This window comes from Trichosurus vulpecula, chromosome 5 (assembly GCF_011100635.1).
Source record: "Trichosurus vulpecula isolate mTriVul1 chromosome 5, mTriVul1.pri, whole genome shotgun sequence".
NCBI lineage: Eukaryota > Metazoa > Chordata > Mammalia > Diprotodontia > Phalangeridae > Trichosurus > Trichosurus vulpecula.
The window spans coordinates 290,295,943-290,322,667 of NC_050577.1; the positions used below are offsets into that span (position 1 = coordinate 290,295,943).

Consider the following 26,725-nt stretch of genomic DNA (forward strand, 5'->3'; position numbering starts at 1 on the left):
ACTATCTTCAAAGTCATAGGAGCTTTCCTTTGGATCTCCTCAACGGCGGCAAAAATCTGCCCGAAGCAGATAACGTGAATAATTTTGATGAGTAAGCTGGGGATCCCATTTGGGGGAAGGTGACCTCACGTATAGCAGAGCACTGGTGGAGGGGATTTGACTCCTTCTGCTTGGCCCTGGGAGCAGACCTTGGAACAGCTCTCTCTTCCTATCCCACCCTGCACTCATGCGGACTTCTTTGGACTCCCGCATCAGGCCCCCAGGAACCCCACCACTGGGTAATCTCATTGCCCAAGAGTCAGCCTTGGGACTCAAAGTCCCCCCCTCAAAAGTCTCTTCTCTCAAAGAGTTTACAGTCTATAAGTAAACCTATAGATACAGATAAGTGTCTACAAAGTATGGACTCTCAATGAACATTTATTAAATCCTTACTGTGTGCCAGATGTGATTATGGATCCCGCAGATACAAAGACAGAAACAAAATGGCCCCTGTCCTCCCAGAGATGCATTCTAAGGAGACTGGCTTTCCTGTGTGGTTTCTAAATGAGTTCCAGAGGCCGTTCTGGAAATGTTTTGAGGAAGGAATAATGGCAGCATCACGGAGTTAGTGTACAGCCTCCTGAGGTGGCTATTTTCAGGGACAAAGCTCATGTGAATGTATAAACTTTAATGTGTTTGTTGGGGAAAAGAAATCACTAGGATTACTTTGCAAGTGGTCTCCTTCTGGACTGAATCGAGGCAGGCTCCTGATGCCAATTTCCCTCGATTCAGAGAAGACAGCCAGCCCAGCTGAGTCTAGTATGGCAGAGCAGGAATAGCAGCCCCCCCTTCCTCTCTGCCCCCTCCCTCCACCAGCTCAGAAAAGCTCCCTTCCAATAGCCTCGGCTCCCAGATCTTCATCGAGGCCCTATTTTTCCCACAGCCCCGCAGAGCCCCTAGCCCTGTCACTAGAGGCTGAAAGGGAGAGGGGTGGGATTAACGTGTAATTAAAGGGAATTTGGAAGGCTGAGATGTTGGGGAATGTTAGATCAGTTGCTGGGACAGCATGTGGTGTTCTTTAGGCAGGCTTCATTGAGCCCACACAAAACAAGAAAGAGGGAACTGCCTGGCTGTCTGCTCATTTATCAAACTTCGAGGCCGGACTCTCCCAGCCCCACAAAGGCGCTGAGCTGTTTGCCGAGTTTGGCTTGCTTCTGGAATGACACCACTGTGTTTGGGGGCCTGAAACCAAGCTGCCGTGGGCTTTCGGAACCAGAGGGAAGTTTGTGATCTGGGGAGAGGAGGACAGGAAATCGGTGGTGGTTTGTAGGCCTGTGAGAAGCACTTATTAATAATTAAACAGAAAATTAATTCCATTTTCCATCACCCACCCCCACTCCTTTTCTTTTTGGTCATCACTTGAAGGAGGAGGTGCTAACCAGGACACAGTTCTCTCTTTTGCTCTGGGTGGAAAAGTCTTGACCTCCACTGGGGCAGTATTTAATACAGATGGTCTTTTTCCTCCCTTCCCCCAACTGTAAAGGACAAACTTCCTGACTCTGGAATTATTATTTAAAATTAGCTGTCTTCTATAGTTTCTTTTTTTTCTGGATGGGTACAAACCCCGTAAGATCATAAGTCTACAGCTGAAAGGGACCACAGAAATGATTTATTCCAGCCCCCTCATTTTACAGATGAGGAATTTGTGGCCCACGTTGGGGCAGTGATTTACCACAGATCACACAGCTCATAAATTTCAGGGGCAGGACTTGAACCCCAAACCTCTGACTACAACTCTACATTTCTCATAAACCTGAAGTACAAGTGTTCTGGAAAGGAGGATGCCGTAAATTGACTCAAAGAGCCCCATCCTGTGTATTTATTCGACAGATGGTGTCGGAGGTCCCTTCAGTTCCAGGCTTATGATCTCAATACAAAATCTGTGAGCCTGTGAATTATCCCACAGCCTTCAAGAAATACATCCATGTCTTGATAGCCATCATGGCCTCAGAGGCCATTGTTGGTGTTGGTGTGGTATGTGTATATGTTGCGTTATTTATTTCCATATACAGTAGCACCCCATTAATCTGGACCCCACCCATTCAGCATTTAATCCCCTATTTTTACTTCATGGTCATAGAATCATGGCTCACAGGACCACAGATTTAGACATGGAACACTCATCCAACCCCTACCTTTTACAAATGAGGAGACTGAAGCACAAGGAGGGAAGTGCCCTAGGCTAAGACATGGTTGTATTGTTCTTGAAGACCAGGATAACTCATAAACTCCTGGAAGAGATTTTGCGTTTGAAGGGGCATTGAGATTATAAACCTAGAGACCATCCAGTCAAACTCTGTTTTACAGATGAGAAAATTGAGGCCCATGGAGATGAAGTGGTTTTCCCAAGGTCATATGCATATGTTTCCATACTTTCTTGAATCTACGACCAGTTGGGTATGCCCTCCCTCCAAAAGTGCATATCACAACCTATCTTCAACATCCTCCTGTGTTATTCTTGTCCGTGGCTTCCCATAATCCCCCACAGAGGACTGGCCCAGTGACCTGGAGACTTTCCTTTAATGGGTTTGTTGTTGTTGCGTAGTTGTTTCTGACTCTTCATGACCCCATTGGGGGTTTTCTTGGCAAAGATACTGGAGGGGTTTGCCATTTCCTTCCCCAGCTCATTTTACAGATGAGGAAACTGAGGCAAACAGGGTGAAACGACTTGCCCAGGGTCACACATCTAGTAAGTATATGAAGCTGGATTTGAATTCAGGTCTTCCTGACTCCAGGCACAGCGCTCCATCCACTTCACCACCTAGATACCCTCAGTGGGTAGCCATCTCTTATTGTTTGCTCTTGGCCCAGCTACTTTTCATATCCGATATTTCCTGGGCAACAACTTATTGGTACTTCTTGCTGATATGCCACAGCCCACTCATGCCCACTATGGCACTCTTCATTGCCCATTGGTGATCCACATGCACATTGATACCTCTAGTGCCTGGCGCATAGTAGGCGATATATAAATGCTTATTCCTTTCTCTTCCCCTCCCTTTGAATGAATGGGTCATGTTCTCAAAACATAAATAGGAAGAGCATTTATTAAACACTGACTAGGTACCGAGCATAGTGTTAAACTCCTATGATAGAAAGACAAGCAAGCAAGACCTCAAGGAATTGACATTCTCATGGAAGGAAGAAGGCACATAAAGGAGAATGGGGAAAGGGGTGAGATGGGGCGGATGAAGTTCACCAGTCTGAGCCCAAGGTGGTCTGGGAACGTAGTCCCCGGTCACAATGAGCAGGAAATGGAAATTCAGAGATAGAAGAAATAAACATAAACTATTAAATAAAATAAATAATAAATAACCTGAGAAGCACAGGAACCTCCTCCCTGATACACCTCCCTCCCTTCTTGTCAAGGATTTGTCTCTTCAGTCCTCTTGACCTTACTGGAGAGAGGGGATGATGAGCTCTCCCACCTCTCTAGATATTGGCCCTTAGCTGGAGGCTCTGGGTAACCCACCTGCAGGTATCACAAACTTCCCCTCCCAAACTCGGCATCCAACCTGATTTTGCCTCTCAAGATGCTATTACCCAGAAAGATTTTCTTTAATTAAAAAATATATGTTTAATATGATTGTACATGGATAGCCTATATCAGATTTCCCTCCATCTTGGGGAGGGGAGGGAGGAGGACAAATGTAGAGCTCAAAATCTTATAAAAGTGAATGTTGAAAACTAAAAACAAATAAAATAAACAAAAATAATATATATTTAATTTTTACCTTTGATTTTTACTCCACCTTCATTTCCAAATATATCTCTTCCATTGACCCAAGCCAGAAAGGCATGCCTTATAACAGAATAAAAAAGAAAGGAAAAAAAGCAATTCAGCAAAATTAAGCAACATATCAACTGAGTATGACAGTGTCATGTATGCAGTGTTCCACACCCGTGATTCCCCACCTCTATAAGGAAGGCATTTAATAAAGGAAGATTCCATTGTAGTTTAATTGGTCTCATTAATAGTACTTAATATTATAAATTACTGATATGGAACATTACCAATTACAAACTAACATTAGTACTTTATATTAATTAATATTAATAGTAAACAATATTGCCAATTAATAGTACTTAATATTATTATATTACTAATTACTAACACTACTGATTAATAGTACTTTATATTAATCAATATTAGTAATTAATAGTACTATTAATGTTGCTAATTAAGAGTACTTAATAGTACTAATTACTACCCTTGTAGGTTTTGAGCAAGTCACTTAAAAGTCTCTACTCCTCAGTTGGCCTTATCCATAAAATGAGAGATTTGAACCAGAAGCTCTCCAAGGCCCCAGCTCCCTCTGAATCTCATGACCCTCTGCTCTGCTCAAGGTCCTACGGCCAGTAAGTGTCCAAGCCAGGATGGGGCCTTGGGGAGTGGCCCAAAGAAAGGATAGTAGCAGAAATCAGCTGGGGAAGGAGATGTTCAGAGAACAATGAAGGTGAGGAGGTATGGGCAGGAGACACAGACCTCCAGGGAAGCTGGCTGGAAACCCAGGGACTCCTGATGGTGTCTTAGACTTTTGGCTTCTCACATTAGCTCCCAAGGTGCAAGACTGCAAGGAGCCTTGGTGGGGAGGAGGTGATGATGATGCCTCCTCTGATTCCTGATTGTTTTTTTTTCCTCCTTCTTTCCTTAAATAATAACCTCTGATACTTCTCTTGCAACAGATGGCCAGATCAGATCACCAGTGCCAGAGGTGGCTTTGATTGGCTAACTTCCTTTGGCAGGGATGCCTGCTAAGAAAAACACCTCTCCAATGTGCTATGCATGCATGCACTGATACCTCTTCACCACCTCATACATGCTCGATCTGCCTCCCTTCATCTTTACTGGTTTCTTTCTGCGGCTACACTTGGCAAAAGTAGATATTGGCATCTCAGGGAAGCAGCGGGTCCCAGGCAGAGTCTGCCAAGGTGCTGTGTTCTTTCCCATGTTCCCTTCTTCTCTTTTCCCACCACCACCTCCTGAGTGAAAGCCCTTATTAGGACCTGTCTAGACCTGGGCTGCAGTCTTCCAGTGGGTCTTCCCATGCTCAGACTCTTCTTTGAGCTGCTGTCAGATTTGACTTTGGGCAAAGCTCTGGCCATGTCCCTCCTGCCGCTGTCCTCTTTTCTTGGTCTACACCTATGAATTCATTGGTGTAGGCAACTCTCAGGGAGGAAATTTCCTCTGCCAACTCACCCACTCTGGGTCGTGGTTCTCAAAGTGTGATCTGCAAGGTCAAAACTATTTTCATAATAGTCATAAGATGTTTTCATTTCTAATAGGGGAAATTATGATAGAGAAAACCCACACAAACAAAAGCACTTTGGGAGTAGCATCCACAATAATTTTTAAAACTCTAAATGGGTCGTAAAGCCAAAAAATTTGAGAACTACCGCCTTAGCTGCCTAGAGTTCTGACAGCCTGATATGTGTAGATAGTGTATACATACATACGTGCATACATACAGAAGCACACACAGGTGTATACACATGTATACTTACATGGCTATATGGCTATAACTTATACATGTTAATGTATACATGCACAAGCACATGTGTGTCTATATGTGTACAATGTAGACATATAGACAAAGCAATATGGATATCAATGTATTGTGTATACACAAATACAATACACACATGTCTACGCATACATACGCATACATATGTATGCCTAAGTACGCTTTCTCCCTTTTCTAATGGGTAACCAATTGATGCCTTGATTTTCAGATTATAAGACAGCAGTTCCCACAGTTAACCACAAGAAGACTTGGAACTAGAGGCCAGTCAAAGTGAGTAACCCTGAGTCCTTCTGGTTTAATATAATTCACTCTAGCGGGCGTCTCTTGCTCGCTCACTGTGGGTACCACACTGTGCTGAGCCCTGGAGGGAGGCCGACATCTGGGTTTTCTTGGTATACAGAACACTCTGATTGGGGGGTGGGGAGGGTGGGCCTTCCTTTGCCAGTGCTGCTTGGCTCCTTCTCTAAGACAGAAGGTCGTCCAAGAGTTGCCTGGGCCAGTGGCACTGAGTAACTCAGCTGGGGTTGCCTAGCCAATGTGTGTCATAAGGAAGACTGGAACCCTGGTCTTCCCGGCTCCAAAACCAGACCTCTGTCCATTATGTCGCAGCTGCTTCTCAGCACCAGGGGGTTCTTCATCCCATCAATGTCCAATATACATCATAGGAAACCAGATGAGGCCACGTCATCCAGCCTCATCATTTGTAAAAGAGGTGATTTATCCAGGGTCACATAACTGACCTCCGGCTTAAACCCAAGTCATAAAATCATAAACCTAGAACCAGAACAGGCCTCTGAAGTCATCCAGACCAATTCCCTCATCTCACCGAGGCCCTGAAAGGAGAGAGATTTGCCCAAGGCCCACAGGTCATCAGCTTCTCCAGGTCCTGACATTTTCCCCATGATTTGGAGCTCCCCTAGGACTGACCTTGAATCCTAGAATTTTAGCATCTCTGAGCTGGACACACTTGGAGGGGCCATCCCTAGTTGTTACAGAGTGAAGCAGACAAGGTGGGCCGGCTGTGCAGGGAGCCTCTCCATGGGGGAGCAGAGCACACCTGTTAGGTCAGCCTCTGGAGAGGCGCCCTCTGTCTGCTAGCAGGGTAGGCTGCTCTCTGGCCCTCAGGCTGGACAACTAAATATTATGTGATCAGCACCGGGACTTCTCTCCATATCAGCCCTTTGAGTGAGGCGATAGATACAGGAAGGGGGACAGTGAGCCGAACAGCAGGCATTTAGCAAGCAGCTATGCTGGGTCAGGTACTGTGCCAAAGCGGGGCATTAATAGGAGATCTCTTCTCTGGCCTGCAGATCAGAAGATGCTCTCAACTTGTAGATAGAAACTCTCAGCTGACTTCTATAGGCTTGGGGGAATATGGCTGTCCCTGTAAGAGCGAGGGGGCCAATGGGAGGCTTGTGCACTAAGGAAGCAGCTGGAGTCCTAATTCTAACTCACGGCCTAGGGCAGAGACCAGAGACATACAAATGATGGGTCGTATGTGATTTGGTCTTAGCCTGATCAATAGAGGGGCCATTACCAGAAATCCTGAGAAGGGCACCAGGCTCTCTTGCCCACTGTGGTTGCTGTAGCCGAGCCTTGTGAGCTGGTGTTTCTAAGCTGACCTTTATGCTGTGGAGCTGGCTGCACTGTCAGGAGTGTGGTAGAGTGGGAAAGCTGGGCAGAGTCTGACAACCTGGGATGACTCTCCCTGGGGTTCTACTTTTGTGTGCCTGGACATTCATTTCAATGCTATTCTACTCAACAAGCATTTTAAGTGTCTCCTCTGTATAAGGCCCTGTCCTGGGGGCTGGGGACACAGCCCTCTGGTCTGTACCCTTGGGGAGAATTCCACCTAGTGGGATGTTCTGCAGACTGATGGATGTCCTGAGCCACAGTGGGCACCAAAGAGCTGGATGGGGAGATGCCGTGGCCTTGAAAACCCTTTCTATGGCCTTCTCTGTGCTACACCAGCATCTCATGGGTTCTTTGTAATCTGCGGTCACGAGACCCTGACGCCTGGCTGAAAAAGTGCTACCTTCCACCCATCACTCAGTCCACCACCAAGATTATATTGAGGGCCTACTATGTGGAAGGCATTGTGCCAGGGTCGTGGACAGCCTTGTAATAGCTGGATTCATGTGCCAGAGATAGAGGACAACAGTCCCTGCCCTCAGGTCCTTTCCAATCTAACTTGAAATTTGTTCATGTCTTTGCTATGAGCCAGAATGGCCCCATGGGCATTATTTTATATACCCTCCTCCCATGCAGATAAAAGCAGTGAATATTATCCCCATTATTATTAAGCTGGAGAGAATTAAACACAAAAAGCAAAGAGATATGTATGCCAAAGTCTCAAAATCAACTCATTGGCAGAGAAGCCAGCGTCCAGCTCATTAGACCTCAGACAAACATTGGGAGATTTGACTCGGTCATCCTGGCCTTGGCCCAGCTGCAATTAGGAGGGAAGGCTCGTTAGTCCTTAATCTGCTTCCCCACACTGACTCCTTCCTAATGTCGTTCAGAGAGGAGAGTTAGTCTGGAGCCCTTGGCATGTTCCACACTGTGCCACCCCACTGATCTGAGTCACCTGCTGAAGCATCAGTGAGATCACCACTGCCATGTCTTTTTAGAAGAGAGAAACATAGAATGTGGGGTCTGGAAAGGCTCTCAGAGACCAGCTGGCCCTAGCCCCTCATTTACAGATAAGGAAACAGAGTTATTGAGAAGGGAATCTTGCCTTGCGTTGGTCATGAGGCTAATAACAGAGAGAGGCCAGGCTTGAACTCTGGACTTGTGATTCCTGGCATCATGAAAAGAGCCTTGACAATGAAGTCGAAGCCCGCCTCTGACTCTTGCACCCCATGTGACCCTGGGCCCGAGCCTTCTTGTCTATGAAATGAGGAGGCTGGGCCACACAGTTTCTTAGAGTTTTAGATGTAAAGTCCTATAGTCTTCTGTTAAATACGACTCCTAGAGAATGGTCCATACTGGTCCCCAAACTACTCCCTGTAGCCAGGAGGGCCTACTATAGATCAGGGCTGTCTGGCCAGCAGGCTAGCCAGGGACCAATAGGAAACATCCATCCCTATATGCTGTGACAGCAAAGATTCAGTTCTCATTTTTATTCCCCCAAAAGAAGCTATTTTGGTTATTTTTTTTCCTAGTATGATTTACTTCTGGGAAATGAGCCTAAGAGCCTTCAGCAGGGTCACCATGGTAGCCCCCAAATGTCTCAATCCCCTTCACAGACCTCTACGGGACCCTAGATCTAGAGCTCAGAGTGGACTAGGAGATCATTTAGCCTAACTCTCCCATGTTACAGATACAGAAACTGAGGCCCAGAGAAGTTGTAGGATCTTAGAATTGGGGCTGGAAGGCACCTCAGAGGTCATATGATAGTAGAAGCCCTTCATTTCACAGAGCAGGAGACTGAGACCCAAAAAATTTAGTAGCTTGCTGAAGGTCTTGGGGACAGACCTAAATTTGAACTCAGTCCTCTATCTCCAAACCCAACACTATTTTCATGGCACCATTTTCAGTTCATTTCACTTTAGTGAGTATTTATTAAGTATCTACCATGTGCTCAGTTAAACCCCTTATCCCCTGTCCACAAGGAGATGAGGCTCTCCTGGGAAGTCAGTTGGATGATGGAATGCTCAGGTGTTTGCCTCTCTATCCCAGGTACCATTACTATGGCATCGCGGTGAAGGAGAGCTCTCAGTATTACGACGTGATGTATTCGAAGAAAGGCGCTGCTTGGGTCAGCGAATCCGGGAAGAAAGAAGCAAGCAAGCAGACGGTGGCATATTCCCCCCGCTCCAAGCTGGGCACCCTGCTGCCCGAGTTCCCCAATGTCAAAGACCTGAACCTGCCGGCCAGTCTGCCAGAGGAGAAGGTGGGTACCACACCTGAAATCAGTGTCTCTCTGTCCCTCCTTCCTTTCCTCCCCCCCCTTTCTGTATCTTTCTCTGTCTCTTCATCTCTGTCTGTCTCTTTCTGTCTCTCTTTGTTTTTGTCCCTCTGTTTCTCTTTCTTTCCTTTCTTTCCTCCCCCACTCAGTCTCTTTCTCTGTCTCGGTGTCTTTCTTTTCTGTCTCTGTCTCTCCTTCCTTTCTCTGTCTCTTAGTTTCTTTTTGTCTCTTCTGTGTCTCTCTTTCTGTCTCTCTGTGTCTGTCTCTCTGTTTCTCTGTCTCTCCTTCCTTTCCTCCCCTCTCTGTTTCTTTCTCTGTCTCTGTATTTCTGTGCATCCATCTCTCTGCGTGTCCCTCCTTTTCTTCCTCCCTCCCTCTCTGTCTCATTGCTTTTAAAACTATAACCACCATATAAAGACCACAAAATGTCCAGCCATACTCAGTACATCAGAGATGCTTTTCAATAGGGCTGCATATGCTGAGCGTCTGTTATGTACAGGACCCCGTAAAGCTGTATTAGGGATCAGTAATGTGGTAAACTAAGGCACAGCCTCTGCCCTTGAGGAAGGGAAGATTTTTGAAGAAGACCTATACATGAAACTCACCAGTGGCTGGGGACTCCCTCGGCCATGGCCCCAGACCACTCCCTTCAGACTCCAGCTTCCCATGAGGTTTTGGAGACTTGGAAGTGTTCCCCAAATATCTCTGAATTCTAGGAGGGTCATTTCCCAAAGCTGGTGGGAGATGAGAATCAAGCGAGTGTCCCGAGAGGGGGAGGTGACAGACTCACCTGTGTAGGACAGAAAGTAGAAGTGACCCCAAGGCTGTTGGGAGCTGGTTTGTTCCTTTTGATGACGTAGACTAGTGTAGGTGGCGTATGTGGTGTAGATTACGAAATAGATCCCCTCATGAACGAGCTGTCCTGTCTGGGACCAAACCCATCTTCTCAGGCAAATGATACATTCGGTTCTCCTAAGTATAACAGTTCAGGTTTCTGGAGTACTTGAAGGTTCATAATGAACTTTCCTCTCAAAAAATTATATAAGGTCAGGAATACATGCCATCCACACAGGCTCTACAGGGGACCTGGGTTCAAATCCTGCCCCTGGTGCTTCCTACTTGTACAACTAAGGTTGTACGGATCACTTAACTTCTCTAGGTGTTGGTTCCCTCACGTGTAAAATGAGGGGGATGACCTGGCCGATCTCTAGGTCCCTTCCAGCTCGAGAGCTCAAGATCTCCACCTCCATTTTACAGATGAGGAAGCTGAGCATTCAGGAAGGTCCATTTGCCTAATTAGTAAACATCAGAGCTGGGATTCAAACCCAGGTCCCTCCTGACTCCAAATCTGGTGATCCTTCCACAGCATTCTCGTAAGCTGGATGTAAAATGCCAGGTCTCAAAGCACATTTTAGAGGAAACCAGGGACTATGCAAGTTTCAGCCTCCAATTGTAAGACCTAGAGGAGGCCAGGGGTGTGATAAGGGCAGTGGCAGTATGGCCTGATGGTTAGAAAGCCAGCCTTGGAGGCAGGCAGATGGGGGTCCCAGCTCTGCCTCTGGCTGGGGGACCCTCAATCGATCATTGAACCTTTCAGTGTCCCAAGGAAGCATCCAGGAAAGTCTGCTGAAGAGCAGGGTCCATCTGCATTGGTAGAGGGCATTTCCTCATTCAGAGGCCCTCTATCAATGAAATCACAATTTGATTAAAAAACAAAACAAAACCACGAATCACAGATTATGATTGGGTTGATTTATCCTGTTTACACTCATATGTGTGAAGTCAGCTCTCCGTGATTATGGTGTTAATCACCCATTTTGCAGAATTTAGGAGGCAACTTTTTAATCCCCCCGGGATACAGCCTTGTATTATAGGAATAGCTGGATGAAGAATCAGGAAGCCGGAAAGACAAAATTCCAGTTCTGGCAGCTCATCAGACTGATTAAGAGGGCCTGGGTGGCTCTGGATTGAGGACGTCTCCCTTTCACCTTTTAACATTCTGTGACCAAGTTGGGTCTGGGAGGGAATGTATTTTTAGCACCCAGTGAGTCCAGGCTCCTCATTTTACAGATGAGGAAACGTTGTCCCAAGGAGGGGATGGGACCGGGTCCAAGGTCACACAGGGCCTTGTGTGGTGAGACCAGAACGCAAGTCTGGATTATCTGCCATTTTGTATAGTCTGGGTCACATCTTCATCCAGATAATGACTGACCTGGAATCTCTCTGGGGCTCTGCAATAAATCAATGATTTATTTTTTAGTCCAGATCTATGATTTCATCAGTGTTGGAGATTTCCCCTGAGGATACTCCTCCACTCATGCAGACCAGAATCTCACCTGCAATTTATTATTCTAAAGAGTACTTGGGGCCTGGAAAAGGGACTTGCAAGAAGGCCACCGGGCTGGTACCTGTCAAAGGGACTTGAAACCAGCCCTTCCTGAATCCAAGGCCAGTCCTTTATCTGTTATGCCACACTCCTTTTCATGACCTAGATTTATTTTTTTTCCCAAGGGAAAAAACCCAAGAAAATACCACTGTGGGGTTTTTTCTTAGTCTATTGCTTGAAATTTTAGATAAATTATACATTTTGGCCCCAGAGCCTTGGAATTCCAGATGTCCTGATCTATGAAGAGAACCTAAGAGCTGATCCCTGTGATCCAGGGGAAAGCAGCACCCTTCAGTTAAGAGATGAGGAAACTGAATCTGGCCAAGGGTCCCTCAGGTGGTATCTATCTTCAGCACCCACATTTTGTCTGCACTGTCCATCAGCCCAGGAGGAGGGAGGCAGTGCCTTCCAGAAGGGAATGGTCTGGGGGCTGAAAGGGTCCTTTGGGTGGTGTCTGTCTTCAGCACCCACATTTTGTCTGCACAGCCCATCAGCCCAGGAGGAGGGAGGCAGTGCCTTCCAGAAGGGAATGGTCTGGGGCCTGAAAGGGTCCCTTGGGTAGTGTCTGTCTTCAGTACCCACATTTTGTCTTCACTCTCCATCAGCCCAGGAGGAAGGAGGCAGTGCCTTCCAGAAGGGAATTACCTGGGGGCTGAAATTTCCCAAAGTATTTTAAACAGTCTAACTGGTGGCCTTGTGTTTGCCCCTCAGGTTTCAACCTTTATTATGATGTACAGAACCCACTGTCAGAGGATACTGGACACGGTGATCAGAGCCAACTTTGATGAGGTAGGTCCAGAAGCGATCGCCCAGTCTATTCCAAACTCACAATGCCCAGCAGCAGAGGGCATTTTTAAGGTACTTTCTATTGCCTTAAACGGTGAACTGAGTTCTGATAATTACCAGAAAATTAAGAAAAAGAGAGGGTTGTAATTAATCAATATAATTAAAATGCTTATTCATCAAGATAGAAAATAGAGATGTTTGCCCTGCTTCCGTTTAATCCCCTCCCCCTTCTTTGGTTATGGAGAGTCCCTCCTTCCAGGTGATTCCAGAGTTTTAATCCAATTAGAGATTGTCTTAGAAGCCAGCCAGTTCAAACTCCTCATTTTAACGGAGAGGGAAACTAAGACCCAGGGCTAAACAAGTATAATCATAGATGCAGAGGTAGGAGGGACAGCAGAGTTCGGTTGGTCAGACCCTCTTCTTTTAAAAAGGAGGAAACAGAACAGGGAGAGAAAAATCCCTTGAGTGGGTTAGAATTACATAAAGTCAGTATTTCCCAAGCAGGCTTCTCACTCATCCCTGACACTCTACCAACTACTCTTATAATAGTAGGGAAAATGGGTCACTACAGATGGATGTGTGTGGAGTGGGTAGAGGGCATAAATGGTGGAGGCCGAAGATCCCCCTGGGGTCACAAGAATCCTGGATTCAGGGCCAGAATGGACCTGAGACATTCTCTAGTCCAATGGCCTCACTTTACAGACAAGGAAACTGAGACGAGAGAGAGCTTGTCCAAGGCAGTAAGATAGGAGAGTTAGGATTTGAAACCCAGATCTTCTGACTCCAGTATCCTTAATGGGGGAGGCACACTTGGAATCCAGGGCTGCAGGCTGTGACCACACCCAGTGACAGTTACTGGCAGGAGCCCTCCTACCTGCTAGAACGTTGTGGGGAGGGGAAAGCTGGTGTTCTTTGGACTAGACAAGGAGAGCCTGGATGAGAGTGAGTCCACACTAGCCCTGGTCTTACTTCAGTGGTAGAGAAAGTGGGGTTATCTCATTCACAGCAGCCTTGATTTAGAGCTGGGAGAGTCCCCAGAGGCTGTGGAGTCTGACCCTCTGAAGCCCAGAGATCTAAGGCCAAGGTCACACAGGCAAAAAGGCACAGGGCCCATCTGCTCTGACTCCCAAGCCTGGCTCTTCCTGCTAACTCTCCTCTTTCCACTTATTCTCTAGATTTCTCGAAAGCCCCTCGGGGATTCCAAAGTCCTCACACAAACAATAATTCCTGAGTCCACCCTTATAAGAGCAAAGGGAGCATTTTCCAGCAGGTGAAGCCTAGAATTCTCTCAGACCACCGTGGGTAGCACCTTGTCTTGCATGGGGAGGGATGCTGGGCGAGGTGAAGATGGAGCCCTCCCAAGGGTCTTTGTGCTTCTGGGGAAGATCTGAGCGCTCACTTTCAGTGCTGAGAAAGGAGACACTTCTCTGGAAAGAAACCTGCATTCTTCAGAGGTCGGTGGGACATTGTGTGGAAGTCCTTGGCATCCTGGCCATCAAGACCCACTGCCTTCCCACCACTGGCTTTTTATTACCCACATTATCTTCCCTGAAATGGAATTCCCCCCTTCAGGGGGCTGTGAGCCTGGGGCGACATGTTCTTTAGACAGGAATGCCTTTACTTTTATGAGCCCTGGTGTGCGGGGCTTCTTTGAGTTCCTCTGCAAGGATGCTTGGATGGCATATTAAAATTTCTTTTTGGACATAACAGGGGCTTTTCAACTCCGAGGCTGAATCCCCATTAGTTTTCCTGCCCTTTATTCTCTTTCCTGATATTAAAATATTGTCACAATAGAACATAATGAATTACTTTGTTCGAAGATGACACTACTGGGTCCGTGCCCACCATCGGGGTGCCCCCTTTCCTCAGGAGTGAGCTCATCTGGCATAGTTCAGATAGGCAGCCTTAGAGTGGACCTGGCCATGGTTTAATGATCATTTACTTCTCTGATTTGGGAGCACGCTGTGGGAGGGCATGGGGGCAGTCTGAAGCTTGGACCCCAGCCCAGGACAGACCTCCTGAACACCCCCTGCCGCATCACAAAGATGGCCCAAGAGACAGACCCCGATCCCAACCCTGCCTGGCCTCTCCCAGCCTGCACTGGGGACTCTTGCCGCATTCACTCACCACAGGCTCTGTTCAGCACCCTGGAGAAGCCGGTTCTATCCAAGGTTACCCAGCCCCTTCTCATGATCTGGCTCCCAGGGGAGTCAGTAGGTTCTGGGTTTGAATCCCAACTTTGCTGTCTCTGTTACTCCCTCTCTCTGAGACTCAATTTCCTTCTTTATAGGATCATAAATTTACAGATGGAAAGGATTTCAGAGGTTTTTGAGTTAAACCACCTGAGACTAGAAAAATGGAATAACTTGCCCAGGGCCACCTAGCTAGAAAGTGTCTGAGGCAGGATTTGAACCTGGGTCTTCCCCTCCGCAAGGCTGGTACCGGAGCATTGAGGGAGTTGGAGTAGAGGATTCCGGGGGCACCTTCTGCCGGTAGTGCAAAGGCAGCCCCTCTGCACCCTTTCTGTGCTCCACAGCGGCTCCCTCTTGCTCTCATCATGATCGGGCTTGAGCCTCAGGCTCTGCAGAGCAAGAGGTCTGCACATTCCCTTCCAGCCCCAATGACGTTCTATTGTGCAAAGTACTGTTCTGAAAAGCTCTTTCACACACATATCGTCCCTTTTGATTCTCACAGCCATCTTGTGAGACTGGCAGAACACCTATTAATTCTATTATCACCATTTTGCAGAAGAGGAAACTATGGCCCAGAGAGACTAAGTGACTTGACCAAAGTCACACAGGCAGTAACTGACATAGCAGGGACCTGAGTTCAAATGCTACCTGTTTCTAACTTAGGAGAAGCTAGGTGGCACCACCGTGCACAAAGCGCCCGACCTCGACGCAGGAAGGCTCATCTTCCTGAGTTCAAACCCAGCCTCAGACACTTACTAGCTGTGTGATCGTGGGCAAGTCACTTAACCCTGTTTGCCTCAGTTTCCACATATGTAAAATGAGCTGGAGAAGGAAATAGCAAACCACTCCAGTATCTTTGCCAAGAAAACCCCAAAGGGGGTCATGAAGAGTCAGACACGACTGAAAACTTCTGAAAATGGCTGAACAATAACACACAGGAGTCGCTAGGGGGCACCAGAGTGCACAGAATGCTGGAAGACCTGAGTTCAAATCCCTCATCTGATGTTTCCTAACTGTGTGACCCTAGGCAAATCACTTGACCTCTGTTTCCTCATCTGTAAAGTGGGAATGATAATAATAGCACTTACCGCCCCCCCACCATTCCCCAGGTGGTTGTGAGGATAAAATTAGGTAATTATTGTAAAGTGCACATAATAAATATTTAATAAAACTGTCATTACCTGCACAACTTTGGGCAGGTCACTGGGCCTCTCTGGTCCTCAGTTTCCCCATCTGTAAAAATAGAGGATTGGACCAGATGGCCTCCGGGGCCCCTTCCAGCTCGGAATCCGTGAGCTTACAACCCCCTTCCAGCTCCGTAATTCCCCCAAGCTCCTGACCTCTCTCACCTCCCACCCCTTAACCCCTAATCAGTGACCTTTTTTTGTGTCCTAATTAGTTCATCTGTTAAACCAATCCATGACAATGGATGCTGATGAGGTCAATGTGTTACCCCTGGCAGGTGACATTTGCATTGTAAGAAGCTACCCCTGCAGAGACAAAGTCTTCAGCTGAGGGTGACCCCCGGGGGGCTGGCGGGGGTCCTGATTGGGGGACAGGTGTCACTTTCAGCTTGTCTCTAGCCTGGGTGGAAGCCAACATACGTTTCCATCTCTAATGATATCATCTCTAGGAAATTTCCTGTAATAAGCTGTTTTCTTTTGTTTCTTCCTGGTTTGGGTGAATCCAGGTTCAAAGTTTTCTTCTGCACTTTTGGCAAGGAATGCCCCCCCACATGCTGCCCGTGCTCGGCTCCTCCACGGTAGTCAACATCGTGGGAGTTTGCGACTCCATACTGTACAAAGCAATTTCCGGAGTGCTCATGCCCACGGTGCTGCAGGCGTTACCGGACAGGTCAGTGCCTGGCTGTCTGGCGAGGGAGGGAGAGGTTGGTGAATGGAAACCCACAAGCTCTTTACCCCTAAGCAAAACCAGGGACGCGAGAAGGCATTTCCGGGGGAGCCTCCTGTGCTCCTGCCCCAGGAATTTTAGTTTTAGCCACATTCTTCTTCCATAATCTGTTACCAGTAAAGCATCCTGGAGCCCCAGTGTCTGTCTGTCTGTCTGTCTGTCTGTCTGTCTGCCTGCCTCATGGGCATCCCCCAGATACCATGGATGAATCAGCTACCCTAGCAGATGGGGGAAGGGGCCCTGTCCTTCTTGTCCCAGCTGCACATGGAAGTCGGGCTTCCCAGGAGATCTCTTGAGGGACAACTGAGCAATGTCAATTCCTTGTTCAGGGTGTTGGGCCAAATGGGTCATCTAGAATTGCTTTATTTGTCCTCAGGATATGTGTTGAGAGGATGGGATGGATGTGGCTGGCATGAACATCTCCAGACGGTTGAGTTTCCTCGACGAAGCCCTTCCCTTCCCTTTTCTTGGCAAAGATACTGGAGTGGTTTGCCATTTCCTTCGCCAGCTCATTTTACAGATGAGGAAACTGAGGCAAACAAGGTTAAGTGACTTGCCCAGGGTCACACAGCTATTAAGTGTCTGAGGCTGGATTTGAACTCAGAAAGAAGAGCCTTCCTGACTTCAGGACCAGCACTCTATCCACATTATAGCTATCATCAGTTACTTGAAAGGTTTTTGTATGAAAGGAGTCATCCATTTTGCTTCCCTCCTCAAAGCAAGAATGCCTTGGAGGGGCAGGGAGCTACAGAGAGGAAAACCTAGGGTCGATGTAAGGGAAAACTTCTCCAGAAAGGAGTGGCTGCCACCATGGTGCTCCTTATCCAGTCTAGGTCAGCGCCTCACTCACTGGGTGTCTCCGACTGTAGATTCTTGTTTGGCTACACGTTGGACAGAATGACCTCTGAAGTGCCTCCAGACTCTGAGCTTCCCAGGGTCAGCATGAGCCGCATCCAAGATAGCGCCTTCCCAGTTGTCTCCTTTTCCTTGGGCCATGTCTGTGTTCGAAGTCCAGATAGCCTAACAGTCAAAGGTCAGAGGACCAGGACAAGTGTCATTAAGTCAAATAGAAAAGTCTGGAGGAAGAATTGCCTTGGGCTATCCCAGAGGCAGCCCTATCTCAGGAAGGAGGGCCAGATAGGAGATGTTTAAGACAGAGTCACACACACACACACACACACACACAGCTCCTGGTTGAATCCCTGAGTGTGAATACAATTCAACAAATACTTATTAAACCTGTACTGTGTGCAAGGTAATAGATAATTATGGAAGAAGACAACAGTGATTAAGGCTAGGTAAGAAATGAGGCAGAGAATGGCCTCTTTACCTAGTCTAAATAAACGAGTAAATAAATCTGTAAAGACCAGTAAAAGGGAAATAGATGGTATGGCCAGAGAAATAGAAGGATATATTGTCATGGATATCAAAGTTGAAGAGAAATTCAAGAAGAGAGTAGTCTATCAATCAGTCAATTAATAAACATTTATTAAGTGCCTACTGTGTGCTAAGCACTGTGCTAAGTGCTAGATATTATTGTCGGTCAGAGATATGAAGGAGGATGAGGTCACTGGGTTTTAGAACTAGGAGGCTGTTAGTGACCTTTGAAATGCTTGGCATGGATTGTAGGCTTCTTGAGGGCATGGGTAGGTGCTTAATAATTGCTCGTTGAGCTGTTGCATTAAATTAACCTAGCTCTTCCTTGGCCCTCAGCTCAGTGACTCTGGTCAGTATTTGAAGTGAAAATAGCCCCAGCCTGGCTACAGTCCATTAGCTGGGGCACACTTGGGCTCCTCCTGAAAGTCTGGCACCCTTGAGTAGGAGTCTATGGAACAAAAGCCTTCCCAGGCAAGCTCTGGTGGTATGTGAACCACTCCTTTTTATAAAAAGCCAACCGGGCTATGGGAAACCCAATGCAAACCCAACACGCAATCCTCTCTGCTGGTGATCTTGTGCTCCTGGCCAAAGCCTGGCCTTCCATACCAAGGCTGGGATTGATGCCTCACAGGCATAAAATGTTATTCAAAGGGACTGAAAAGGAAGCCTTCCTGTGGTCTCTCTAGCAGCCACATGGGGGGTCTTGCTTACTATAATTTCCATAGCTTTTGACCCACAGAGGTGAACAGTGGGCAGAGTCTTAGAAAACCCCCCTCTCCCAGGAGCTAAGCCAGGGCAGCTGTCCCACCCCCTGGGAGGGCACAGCTTTGGGGTCTGGGACTCCTGTCCACGAGCCAGAGACATTTTCCTTTCAACTTTACAACTGGTACAAAAATCAGAAAAATTGTGCTAGTTCATGGTGTGGCCCACTGGAGAATGACGCCCCTTTGATTTATCCAGGAGCAGCAGAAAGATGTGTGTGGGGTGGATGCCTCTGAGGGTCCCACTGCCACATTCACAGATGACCCCAGAGGGCCACCTCTAAGCACAGAGCTGCAAGACAAGACCTTTCCATCTGTGGCTTAGCTTAGTACCTGGCACGCAGTAAGCACTTAATAAACGCTTGATGATTTGATGGTCTACAAGGACGGGCTTGTAAAGGAGGGCTCTCCTCTATTCCTATTCAGCCAGGTGGGAGGAATACAGCATTGTACCATGGAAAGAGAGTCATAGGATCTGAGTTCAAATCATCACCCTATCATTTATCAGCCTCATACAGTCTTGGACAAATCACGTAACCACTGAGGGCCTCCGTTTTCTCTTCTATAACACGAGGGCGTCAGACTTGCCAGCCTCTCATGTCCCTATCCCTCTAGTTCTGGGAGCCTGTGATCTGTCCTATGAGCATCTCCTTTTCTAGTCTGTGCTGGCCTGGTACTGGTCACACAATAGATAGCATATGAACAGAGGACCCTAGAATGAGTGAACACATGAGATCTTCACCTCAGGGAGAGACCATATGTAGAGCAAAGAAGGCTGGTGCCATGGTGGTCAAGGGAAATTTACGTTGGAATTCAGGCCCTATTTCTTACCTAGTTGTATGAACCTGGAGCTCCAGGTACCTCATCTGCAAAAGAGGGGTAATGATCCTGTACAACCTCATGGGGGAGAAAGCACCATTTGAGAGTACTTCAGTTTCCCCATCTGCAAAAATGGCAATGATAGGGCTTGTACTCCCCACCTCCCGGGGTTGTCAAGGAGTAATGGGCATCATAGGTACAGGAGTGTCTGTAACTATTGTGAACATGATCCCGACATCCTCAGGCTTCTCCCATGAAGACCCAGTTTGGGAGGCTGGGTGGGAAGTTCGATTCAATAAACATATCTTAAGCACCTACTATGGTCCTGGCACTGTGCTAAGCCTTGGGGTTACAAAGGAGGCAAAGAAACAGTCTCTGTCCTCGAGGAGCTTACAATCTAATGGGGATGGAGGAGTGGACAACATTCAACCAAATATATACAAAGCAAGCTATAGACAAAATAAATAGGAAAAATTAACAGAGGGAAGTCTCTGGAATGAAGAGGGAAGGCTTCCTATAGGAGGTGGAATTTTAGTTGGGATTTAAAGGAAGCCAAGAATTCTCGTTGGGTCATGCCATTGTGTCATGCCCATAAATAGAGGTGCCTGGGCTGGATTCCCCTTCAAGATAGGCCAGCTGGGTTCTCAGCCTGGTTAACCCCTCGCTCCTCCCTGTAATGAGGGGGAAGCCTTTGGCTTGGCTTTCCCTGGGAGTGACCCATTGAGCCATGTGCATTCACTAAGTGGACCCTTTCTCTTTTCAGCTTGACTCAGGTGATCCGAAAGTTTGCCAAACAGCTAGATGAGTGGCTCAAGGTTGCCCTTCATGACCTCCCAGAGAATTTGCGAAACATCAAATTTGAATGTAAGTTATGGAAGGACATTTGGTTAGTGGGGAAGGGAGGAGGTTGGGGATGGGCTTATGAAAAACAGCATGGTATGTCATGGACAGAGCATTGAGCTCTGGGTCCTGGGCCCAGGACCATCACTAATTATCTGGCTGACCTTTGGCAAGCTGCTTGGCCTGCTTAGTTCTTGGTTTCGGAAGGGGTGCAGGCTCTGGAATCAAGGCGGAGTGAGGGGAGGCATGTCTTCAAACCTCCCCTCTGATACACAATGTGTATGAGCTTGGGGATGTAACTTAATTTCCTTGGGACTCAGTTTCCTTATCTATAAAATAAGAGAATTGGACTAACTGGCCTTTGAGGCCTCTTCCAGCTCGACATCTAAGACCCTATAGCTTGAGCACTGTATCCTATTTCTTGGTCTGACTAATGAGAAACTCCAGGGATGGCATTCATTTGAAACTCGAGGCCATAAATCTTGCTTTTTCCCGCAATCTCCATTCACCCAGCAGAATTCTCGCACTGGATTCGATCACATTGCCCCATCCAGATAAGTCTTTTTCTTTCACTTTTGAGAAGACTCGTGCACTATTAATTTGTTGATATTAAACAAATATTCACACGATTTTAAGCAAAACAAAGTTTTCCTTTAAAAAAAAAGTGCTGCACAATTTGAATACAGCTCACCATTCTGCTCCAAAGAAATGCCAGCACGTAAAATTGAAGGTGATCAAATTACCCTCTTCTCCCCGGCAAAGGGGGGCCTTTCAAACACGCTTTAGAGCGGGCTGCCCGCCGAGCACAACACCTATTGATGAAGCCGGCTTCCTTTCAGGGGTCTCAGCTCCTTTCTTTTCATGAGCGCTGGATTCCACATCACAAAGTTAAAGAAAAAAAGTAATTAAGGAGAAGGATTAACAATTGATCGGCCTGGAAAATTAGAAGTCGGTGGGGTGGGGGTAGGGCATTATTATTTCTCTCTCTCTCTCTCTCTCTCTCTCTCTCTCTCTCTCTCTCTCTCTCTTTTTGTTTGGGGAGCTAGCTTTGGACACCAATTAGAATAATCCTAGGAACATTTTTGATTATTTATTTACTGATCCAAAGATTAATCAGAGTAGTGGTCCTGTTTGCATCCTAATTATGCAGACGATGCCAAACTGCAGAAAGTCTGTGATGTGGATGGTGGTTCCAGATTTGGTACCTGTTGGGTCAGGAAGAAAGCAATTATCCCCAGAGAGTCTTAAAATGCACTTTAGAAAATGTGTGTCATAAATGGAAAGAGCCAGGTTACCACCCCTTCCAGAGGCCCAGTGGGCGGGGACGGGGGCAAAGATAGGTTGGTCAAAGAGCGCTGGATATTTCTCTTGTGATATCACTGTTGTTTTTTTTTTTTTATTATAACTGGCTTTTTTGGATTGTAATGGGTTTTTTTAAATACTTTAGCTCAGTTCATGTAATAGGTTGTATTGTGTTTATCTTTTATCAACTGAGAACAATCTGCATCTTGCTAAAATGTAAGTATTAATGAGGTTGTCCATCACAAATCTAGAACCAATGGCTGTTTCCATCCCTCCCTGCTCCCCTACATATTTCCTTTAGACCATTTCATGTTTGAGGCACATTCTTGGTCATCTTCCAGTCAAAACCGTAGCTCATGAGCCCCATCAATGGAGGTTCCATTACCCACCAATCAGAGACCACATTTGTTCGAAACAAAGACATTCAATTAACTTTCCTTCAGGTTAGTAGACCACCTATATATACAAATTTTGATGCCAAAACCATCTCCACTTTATATCGATGCCAAATCCGATTCTGAGAGGCTTTCAATCCAGCAGATATTTCTTAAATGCCTAATGTATGCAGGACTTCTCACCACCACACATAATAGGTTTGTTCAATGAGATCTGATGTTTAAAAAAATTTACTTTTCAAGAGGATTTCTGCGAGACCTCCATTTGCTATCTGCAATTATTTAAAGGTAGAAGCAATGGATCTTATACTTCAGGAAAGGAAAATCAACACAGGTGAATAATTACATTGGTTTTCCAATATTTCCTGGACCAAACAAGATTGTCAGAGTGAAGTCTAAACTTTAAGAACCACAGCAGCAACAAAAAGGCCCCTAGGTATTCTTTTTATTGAACATTTTTGACATTGATGAGGGGTGGAACAAAGAAATAGACATGAAGCGTTCAGCCGTTGGGTTTATAAAATGTCAGTGTATCATTGGTGATTGCTTATTTGGGGCTGGTTTGGAATTCACCCTTGAGAAAGTCAAAATTTCAGCTGATTACAGAACGTTTTCAAACTGTAAATCTTTTTATCTGCAGTGTCAAGAAGGTTTTCCCAAATTCTGAGACGGCAAACATCGCTAAACCATCTTTGCCAGGTAGTTAGAATGGCATCTTTTGTTTTTTGCTTACCATCCAATCTATGGGGTTTGCTTTGTACCCAACTGGTCAATCGACAAAAAGAACCACTTCTTTCTAAGGCCATGCCATGTATCTGTTGGACAGTTCATCTGCTGGGTGGTTATGATTTCTTTTTTTTGTGGGGGGCGGGAAGGCATGGCAATTGGGGTTAAGTGACTTGCCCAAGGTCACTCAGCTAGTGGTTATGATTTCTTGGAGACAAGGAATAAAATCACTGATCACTTAAACACTTACGAGGAAAGTGTATATTGGATATCTGAAGTCGCCTGCCTCAGAATGTCTGTTATTGGCTTCTCTTGAGAGGCAGCCTGGTGTGGTAGAAGAAATGCTGGATTTGGAATGAGGAGACCAGGGTTCAAATCCAAGCTCCGGCACTTAGTCCGGTGACTTTAAGCAAATCACTTACATGCTCTCAACTGCAGATTCCTTATTGGAGGAAAAATAGATATAATTAGACTTGCCTAAAGTTTATGCGTGGACGTCCATATGCTTTACACACAGGGCAGAGTGTGTTTATGGGCATTTGACCTACAACTCAAACAAGCCTGTTGTCTGATGCCCAAAGCCACAATAGATTGAGGAAGGGGATGGGTAAGAGCAGGGGTGGGGAACCTGGATAAGAGCATTTGCTGCAGCAGGATTTAACAGAGATTAATGATGATCTGATAGCGAGGAAGGAGAGAGAGAAGCTAGAAACAGCAATCATGAAAAACCCAGCAGCCTACATCCATGTGGGAGGTGATCGAGAGGGAGGCATCGTGGCGCCGTGGAGAGAACCCTGACCTTGGAGGCTTGGGACTTGAGCCTGAGTCCCGGCTTTGCCACAAGTCACTCCCACCTCCCTGGGGCTCAGTCTTCTCATCTTTAAAATGGGGTGGTTGGACTATAAGAGCTTCAAGGGCCTCCCCAGCTCTAGATATAGAATCCCTGTAGACCTCACCAGGGTAATCATTGATTACCCCTGATCCTAGGAGGCTAAGGAGTTGGGTAGGAAGGTCACTAGGTCGGGAGTCTGGCAGTAAAGACCTCAGCCAGAATCCCTCTTCCAACGCTAATTAGGAAGCAAGTTACTCTACTTCTCTGGGGCTCATCTTTCTCACCTGCAAAATGGGAATGATAACTTGTAGTAACTGCCACACAGGGTTGTTCTGAGAGGAAATAAGATAGTGCTTGTAAAGGACTTTGTAGGCCAAAAAGTGCCATCAGCTGTTATTCTGATGACAACCACAAGTCCGCCAGGTGGCGCCATAGTGCACAGAGCGCTGGGCCTGGAGTCAGAAAGACTTATCTCATGAGTTCAAATCCAGCCTCAGACACTCACTATCTGTGTGGCCCTGGGTAAGTCATTTAACCCTGTTTGCCTCAGCTTCCTCATCTGTAAAATGAGCTGGAGAAGGAAATGGCAAACCACTCCAGCATCTCTGCCAAGAGAACCCCAAATGGGGTCACGGGGAGTTAGACGTGACTGAAATGACTGAACGACAAAAACAAAAAACCCTAACTCATCCAGAAAAGACTGAATTATATTCAGAAAATCCCATCAAAGAAGGCAGAGGCTTAAAGATCAAACATGCTTAAACACGTGTGTGTATGTGTGTGCTTAAATGGGGCAAGTTCTAGTTTTCTGGAAAACACCCTCCTGTGGAAGAGCTCAGATGCCCCCTAAAGGAGGACTCCCCGAATATAGTCTCACATCGCCTTCCTCCTTGGGAGTCTGAAAAGTCATTCATCCCTTGTGAATGCGGCGACATTCTAAGAGGGCTAAAACTTCATGGGCTTCAGGAAACTCTAGCTAACACACGACTGTAGCCTTCTCCCTGCCCCTTAATTAATATTTACATAACACTTTAAGGTTTGTGAAACACTATGAATACATAGAACATATTACATGTATAAACATTGTACTGTATACTATGTAACTATACTAAATATATATCTGTACTATAACTCTAACACTATAAATGTATGTGTGTGTGTGTGCATATGTGTGCATGTATACCTATTTGATGCTCAAAACAACCAGATTCTATTCCGATCCCCATTTTACAGAAGACAAAACTGAGATTCAGAGAGGTTAAAGGGGATTCTCCAGGGCCCTGAAGCTTGTGAGTGTCAGAGGTCGTGCTTGAACCCAGGTCTTAATTGACTCCCATTTTGGTTCTGTGGCCTCTGTGCCGTGCTATCTGCCTCTGAATCGATCTTCCATTGACAAGCCTTTAGTAAGCACTTACTATATACCAGGCAAGTGTGTGAGGTGTTGGGGGCATGAATAAAATGGAAGCAGACTCTGCCCTCAGGTAGCTTTCGGCTTATCTTGCTTCTCTCTGAGCACAGGGTCAGCCTTGGTCAGGAGGTGTTCAGGCTTGAAAGGACAGAAGGCTGGGGTTGGGACTGAGGGATGGCAGCATCCTCGGAGTGGGAGGTGAGATGTGGCAAATGCGGACAATAACAGCACTTGTCTCACTGGGTTGTGGTAAAGACCGGATGAAATAACATATGTACAGAAGTTTTAAAAGGGGAAGGAAGGAGGGAAGGAAGGAGGGAAGGAAGGAAGGAAGGAGGGAAGGGAGGAAGGAAGGAGGGAAGGGAGGAAGGAAGGAGGGAAGGAAGGAAGGAGGGAAGGAAGGAAGCAAGGGAGGAAGGAGGGAAGGAAGGAAGGAGGGAAGGAGGGAGGAGGGAGGGAGGGAGGGAAGGTGTTTCTTCTCTTGAGTACAAATGACTGACTTATTCATTCATCAGAGAGATGGGGGAACTACAGGTGTACGGCACTGCGTGTGCTCACATCTACTTAAAGAGTTGGTTAGGTTTGCATAACTCCTTTCTTTCTTTTTCTTCCTTCCTTCCCTTCCTCTCCTGCTCCTTCTTATTCTGATGAATGAATAAGTCAGTCATTCCAAAAGCATGTCTTCAGTGCCTACTCTGAGCCAGGCACTCTTTGAAGCACTGGGGAGGTTAATTTTCTCACCTTTTTTAGAGAAGAAGAAAAGGTTTATTGATGCTTGTTAAAATGCTGTCATTTCCTCACGTTTCCTCCCAACAGAGCTGAGGCTTGCATCTGGGTCTCTGTCCCTCCTTCCCTCACCACACAGGGAACCCTCCTATGTAGCGACGAAGCCCCGCTAACCCAGCTGAGATGTCTTTCATTCTGCCAGAGCCCTGCATGGTCAACTTGGCAGTGCCTTGGGTGTCTGGTGATGCCAGAAGTCCCTGTCAGGGGAAACCTTAGGCTGTGGCTATTCAATGGCATTGGAAGACAAGGCTTCAAGAGCTAGTTCCCACTGCCTGGATGATGTTGGGCACTGCCATCTGACACACACTTATTAAATGCCCCCCATGCCAGGATTAGATGTATAGGAGGACAAGTATAAAACAGTTTCCTTCCCCTATCCACCTAAAGAAGCTTATGTTCCATTTGGAAAGTTACTTTGAACCTCAGTTTTCTCATCTGTAAATTGGGAGTAAGTATTCTTCAACTACAGGCTTATTTTGAGAGTCCAGTGACCCAGTGTAAGTAAAGCATTTGTAGGCTGTGACTTGCTCTGTAAATGAAGGCTTTTATTGCTCTGTAATCAACCAGTCCACACACATTTATTAAGCACCTACCATGTGCCAGGCACCATGCTTAGGGCTGAGGATGAAAGCTTCCTTCTCAATTAGCTCATTTGAGTGAGGACCGTGTGATTCTTTGCACTTGTATCTCCATCGACTTGCACGGCACCTGGCACATAGTAGGTACTTCA

At 46.5% G+C, this 26,725-nt stretch overlaps 1 protein-coding gene across 1 annotated transcript in view; it reads left to right on the forward strand.

The window, feature by feature from the left end:
- RFX4 (regulatory factor X4) overlaps positions 1–26,725 on the forward strand; it is a 94,778-nt gene that overhangs the window by 38,170 nt on the left and 29,883 nt on the right. Inside the window, exons 5-10 of the mRNA XM_036760804.1 lie at positions 5,773–5,834; positions 9,246–9,459; positions 12,572–12,649; positions 16,529–16,692; positions 20,470–20,570; positions 22,884–22,942. Of these exons, the coding sequence (XP_036616699.1) occupies positions 5,773–5,834; positions 9,246–9,459; positions 12,572–12,649; positions 16,529–16,692; positions 20,470–20,570; positions 22,884–22,942 (678 nt within the window). The remainder of the gene's footprint in view (positions 1–5,772; positions 5,835–9,245; positions 9,460–12,571; positions 12,650–16,528; positions 16,693–20,469; positions 20,571–22,883; positions 22,943–26,725) is intronic.